We start from the raw sequence: 6,224 nt of genomic DNA, 5'->3' as shown, positions 1-6,224 counted from the left end.
CCTAATAGACATCTATTGCCCCAATGGTCTATTGTCCCCTAATAGACGTCTTTTGCCCCCCAATAGACGTTTATCAGCCATGTATTGCCTCCCAATAGACGTTTATTGCTCCCCAATATACGTCTATGGCCCCCCCCCCCCCCAATAGATCTTTATGTAGCCGGAATGATAACTAATCTTCCTAAAATTAGACAAATAAAACTGAGTACATAAAAAAAAATGAAGATATTATATCAATTTAAAAACGTCTATTGTCCTCCAATAGACGTGTATTGCCCCCCCAACAGACATTAATTTTTTTTTTTCCCTTCTGTCCCATTACTTAAAAAAAAAAAAAAAAAAAAAATCTGATTTGGGCACCCAGAAAATGATCCGGGCACCCATCGCTGCACCTTCCTTCGTCGGTTTTTCTCGGTTGCAGATTCTCAGCGCACTCAGATGTCTGAATATTAGATCAAAACCCTCAATTCCTGTTGCGCGGAGACCGGGTTGTCGGAATATGCCGGATCGTCGGAATCTGCAAGAGAGAGAGAGAAGTCGTGCTGGAGATAGAGCGGAGAGAAACGACGATGTTCGGATCGAGATCTGAGTTCGCCACCGGCGAGGTAGCTCTGACCGGAGCTTCTTCGTCGTCTTCAGGCAAGCCGGTACTTTTCGTCTGTGATTTAGGCAAGCCGGAACTGATTCAGGCAAGCCGGAGCTTCTTCGTTGTCTTCAGGTAGCTCCAACCGGAGCTTCAGGCATGATGCCGGAGTTCAATGCTGCATCGGGCGGGGAGAGAGAGAGAGAGAGAGAGAGAGAGAGAATTGTGCTGGGGACGAGGTGGGGAAGAGAGAGAGATGAGGTAGTTTTTTAATTAGGCTAAGGCTAAAATTGTCATTTTGCTTCAAATTGTGTTAGTGGGAATAAAAATTTGTTGCTAGGGTAAGTGGGACAATTTTAGCTGATTTTGGGGCTTTGGGTCAAGGACAAAAAAAAAAAACGTAAGAGAAGAACAAGAACTCGTCTTCCTTACAGATCAAAGACCAATTATGAAACCATAAGAGGGGATGATAACTTGATATATCCATCGAATTAGAGTTGTAGATTATTATATATTTTATAGTTTAGGTTTTGAATTGGGGTTAATAGTCCTACGAATGGAAGAGTTCTTTTCAACTTCAGAATGATCCAATTGACCACTTAAGAATGTCTTTTCATTTTTGTAACTTCAATGGTGAAATATCAGACTCGTTGGCACCTGAAAAAAAAAGTATTTCTCTATCAATGCAGCGCTGCCTTTGTTAGCATTTGATAACTCTATAGACTGATCCCTAGGGGATCTTCTCTTCAGTGTATGTTTAAGAAAAACAATAGTGGCCACTAATGACTGTTCATCTAAGCAAGAACAGTGACTGAGAATCTAAATACCGCACCATCCCAGGAATACCCTTTCCGATTGTCAATGCTAAATCAAGAAGCACCAGACTAGCTAACCTTCTTGCTTATCAGTAGAATCCCCAATTGGACTGGCTTTGTGCTCTGATCTCTCACTTATAGAATCCTCTTCCTTCTCTAATTCTGGTTTTTCGCCCTTAAGAATAGTAATCTTGTTCAAAAGTTGGAGTTCTTATTCTTCTGTTCTTATTAGATTTTGATCGTGTTATAATCCCATCTTCTATTTTAGTTCTTTTTTATAAAGAAAATAATTTAGTTTTAATTTTTGTTGGGAAGAAATTTAATGCCATGTCATTAAAGACAATAAATCAAAACCATTGAATGCTTTTATATCTAAGGGCTCAAAGAAGTGTAAAAAATCATGTCAAATAATGTGTCAATTGATCCTAACCCATCAATTTTATATTTAATGAATGAGACTTCTGAGCTGAATTGGCTGAACTAAAGTTTTCCTGGATTTTCTCAACGACAAAAGGTCAGGTACCGTGTGGACGATTTTCCTATATATTTTCTTTGGTTAAGAAAAAAAAAATGAAATACTAGAGAGAAAGAATTAATATTCTCCATCTATGAACTAAAGATGAAACTCAAGTTATGGAATATGTAGATCATGACGAGAGAAACAATGTTCATACTTGGATCAGTGCTAAAGAAGACCAAAATTATTAAAAAACGGCTAGAGAACCATGAGCTTTTGAGGCTCAATCTGTTGTCATCCTTCATCAAATGGACAAAATGAGAATGGGTAGACTAGTGCCGGCAAGAGGAACACAACTGCATCGGTCCGCCATTTGAAAGGTGGTCGGAGCCAGATAACGAAGATCTGGCCTGAAAACGAGCTAATAACATATAGATGGGGTAAGTAGCTTTACGCTTTGCCAACGATAGCATTTCAATTCACTGATAGTAGCTTTCTGATTCGAGGTAGCAACTTTTTGAAATTTTGTGAATGACAATAGTTTTTTCGGAGAGGGGGGTAATAATTTTTCTGGAGAATGACAATAGTTTTTCTAAAGAATGATAATACATTTTTAGAGAACGTCAGCAGATTTTTCAAACAGGAAAAAGAAAAAAGTACAAAGCATAGGGGCCAACGGGTAACTGCCAAGAAAGAGAAAACATGCTTTTAGTACTGATCACCCAACTCTCAAAGCAAAGGAATCCGGGACCAAAAAGAACATCACAAACCAAAAATGGGAGTGTTTATATGTGTTTGACCCAAACTCTAGTAACTTGTTTAAGTTGTAATAGGGTAGATATCTACTTTCATTCAATGTAAGATTATATGTTTCCTTGTAGAATACAAATTTTGTATCTTGTAATCCTCTATATAAAGAGACCCTGATTATTAATGGAATACACAATTCATTCTTCCAATTCAGTTTATCTTTTTTTTTTTTTAATTTTTAATTTTATTTTATTAAAATAACCCTTAGCCCACCACACCCTTATATATGACAGTGAGAATCGAACCTATAACTTTTACAATGTGGGAATTATAACTTACCAACAGGTCACAGCTCACCGGCAGACGGGAATACTTACCACTATACTACAACGACTTGATAAAAAAAGCCAATTCAGTTTATCTTAAACTGTGACATATTTAACTCAAAAAAAAATTCAAATAGGAAAAGAAAAAACTGCCAAGAAAGAGAAAACATGCTTTTAGTACTGATCACCCAACTCAAAGCAAAGGAATCCGGGACCAAAAAGAACATCACGAACCAAAAAGGCGGGCAATGAAGACCATGCTTCATATCTTGATATGATCAAAAAACGAATGAAATGGAGATGTTGGCTATATTACTTCTTTCACTCCCCATTTTCCTTTTGTTAACAAAAACAAAATATTCTCCCACCTTCCCACACTCTTGTAGTAGTTCCATACTACAAATGCATATGTGTAGTAGTTCCAAAGCACAAACCTTAGTCTTCTCAGATTCATAACCTTCGAACTCATCAAACCCACCAGTCTTCTTTTCAACATGAACCCTTACTTGAACATGAAAATCTTCACCCAAACACCACGCGACCTCCACGCACCACCACCACCCTCGCCGGAAATGAAACAAGCCGTGGCAGCCGTGGAGATGATCGTAAGCTACGCATTCAAGAACAAGAGGCTTCTAGAGGAGGCTCTCACCCACCCCTCCCATTCCGACGCTGTGTCGTATCAGCGGCTCGAGTTCGTAGGCGATGCCGTTCTTAGCCTCGCTGTAAGCAACTACCTTTTTCTTGCTTACCCCAGAATTGACCAAGGCAACCTCTCTATGCTACGCTCCGCTAACGTCAGTACCGAGAAGCTCGCACGTGTTGCCGTACGACACGGGCTTTTTCGCTTCCTTCGCCACTCTGCACCTGTTCTCGATGATAAGGTCAATCCTGTAATTTGATCTGTATTCCAAGCAATCTGCCTGTGTATTTGAATTTAGTGTTTTTTTTTTTTTTGGAAGGATCAAAGTGTTAAACAGATGTCATTGTTCAGGTTAGGGAGTTTACTGAAGTTGTCAGTGGAGAAGAAGAGATGCCACTTGTATATAGAGGGTCTGTAAAAGCCCCAAAAGTTCTTGCAGATATTGTGGAGTCTGTGGCTGCTGCTATTTATGTTGATTTGAATTTTGATCTGGAAAAACTTTGGATGGTATGTACTTGAGCTTCTTTAACTTGATATAAGAAGTTTAAGAAAGTTGATAAGTTTCGAATTGTTTTGGATATTAACCTATTAGTTCTAGTTATTGCTGTTTTGCCTGTACATTTGCAGATCTTTAGGCATGTTTTGGAGCCTATAGTGACGCTCGAAGACTTGCAGCAACAACCTCAACCCGTGACAAAGTTGTTTGAGGTTTGCCAAAAGCATGGGAAGCATGTCGACATTAAGTATTGGAGGGATGAGACGAAAAGCATTGCGAGTGTGTATGTTGATGGCAAGTTTGTTGCCTCGGGTTCTTCTGAACAGAAAGAAGTTGCCAAGGTCAATGCTGCTGAGATAGCTCTATATAAGTTGTCGAAATTGATGCGCATAGATGATGTGTCGATTGAAGTTATTGCTGGAATTGATGGGTCATTTCATATTGAAGGAGCAAAACATAAGTTGCATGAGCTATGTGGAAAGAAGAAGTGGCCTAAACCAATCTACAAGTACGAATTTTTATTTTGATGAATTTAATTTTGTTATATGCTTTCTACTTTGTTTTGTTCTTTCTCCTGTTATTATTTGCGAACTTCATAAAACACTAATATTGCTTAGTCGTGAACATATGTGGTGTAGCACTGTAGCTAATGCACATTAGATTTTGTTGGTTGTTAAAGAGGGTTGGAGTAAACACAGGGGACTAGTAGATTGGTGGCTGGAGTATTGTTCTTATATGGTTTCAAAAAACCGAGTACAAAAGCAGAGTGCCATTGCTGATACTTTTTTTCTTCATAAGCTGAAGATATTCTGTTTGATGTTTCTTCCTTTTGCTTTCTTTGTGACCTCATTCATGGTTCAACTCATCTGTGTCTTCAATTCATTCCTGGTTCCATTTTTCTGCCTCTTATAGGCCTGTTGATATTCTAGGAATGAAAAAAAGGTCTTTCCAGTTCGTGTTTTGGTTGGAGTAGTGTAATTCTACCGTGTACTTGACTACTTGGATTGGATCTGTTTCACCAACCTGCTTAAATCTTCCTGCTTTGCTTTGGTTATGTAAAGACCTTACTTTGCAGATCTAGGTGTAAACAAATCCTTGCCTATTTTTCTATTGTAGCATCAAGCAAGACAAAGGTTCTTCACATGAGAAGAAGTTTGTATCGACAGTTCAAATTGCAACTATTGATGGTGTGCTTTGTATGACGGGAGATGAAATGTCGAGAGTAAAGGATGCAGAGAATTCTGCAGCTTCTTTAATGATCCGTGCTTTGCAAGAGTCTGATTATGTATGAGACACCCATGTGGATGAAACACAACCATTTCCTATAGTTCATTGCTCTTTAGACTGTAAATTACATCTAAAGTTAAGTCTTACAGTTCAAACCCATCTTACCGTAACAACCCTTGAGCTCTACTCACCACGGCCATCACCTAAATTGGTGTTTCGTTTCCAGTGATGGCTGTGGCACGCAGAGATTGAGAGGTGTTGAGGTGAAAACATGGTGAACTGATGGGGTCAATCGTATACACAAGACTGGTGCTCTGACTTGATCTGTAACAGACAAACAATCTTACGAGAACAACTATGGATTGTGGTGGGAAATTGTTGTGTTTCATGCATGAGTGCTTAGGTTTTGGGCGTGTAAGTTAGTAACATTTGGTTTCTGCTTCTGTTTTAGAGATAGTGTGTACATATTTGACATGTTTGCATGATAGTTCCGATATTTATGAAATCTTGTATCGAATTAGTATCGTTTTCTTCAATGTATTAGGTTCTTTAGCTGAAAATGGAAATCGAAAATGGCCATTGAATAACAACAATGGGTTGATTATGCCTGGAAATTCTTCTTTGCACCTAGATGATCTCAGCCGTTGATATTTATAGTCACATTTTTTTTAATGACTAGCGAGTGTATTTAATGTGATCTAACCGCCTATTTATGTTTGTGCAAGTGCATGTACATCAGTGCCATGCCAATGTCCTTTCAAGCAATTTAGACTAGCAACGTATGTTCTACATCCAAGCACATTATGCATACTATGTCTCCTCAAGTGTTACCCTACTCGAAATAAAATGTGTAGCGAAGCTAATTCAATCTAGGCAACTTCATTCATTCCAAGATTTATGTGTTCTCAGTTGATTTTTACCGTTATG

General features: G+C 38.6%; 1 protein-coding gene across 1 annotated transcript; it reads left to right on the top strand.

Moving 5' to 3' along the window:
- The first annotated feature begins 3,165 nt into the window (after positions 1-3,165).
- Positions 3,166-5,894, top strand: LOC133734133 (ribonuclease 3-like protein 2). Its single transcript, XM_062161769.1, has 4 exons — positions 3,166-3,815; positions 3,926-4,081; positions 4,202-4,578; positions 5,187-5,894. Exons 1-4 carry the CDS (start codon positions 3,426-3,428, stop codon positions 5,359-5,361), a joined length of 1,098 nt encoding a protein of 365 aa, XP_062017753.1. The 5' UTR covers positions 3,166-3,425; the 3' UTR covers positions 5,362-5,894.
- The last annotated feature ends 330 nt before the right edge of the window (positions 5,895-6,224 follow it).

Source organism: Rosa rugosa, chromosome 2, assembly GCF_958449725.1.
Source record: "Rosa rugosa chromosome 2, drRosRugo1.1, whole genome shotgun sequence".
In the NCBI taxonomy this organism is placed as follows: Eukaryota; Viridiplantae; Streptophyta; class Magnoliopsida; order Rosales; family Rosaceae; genus Rosa; species Rosa rugosa.
Note: the sequence above shows the minus strand (reverse complement) of the source record. Positions and strands in the feature narration are given on the sequence as shown.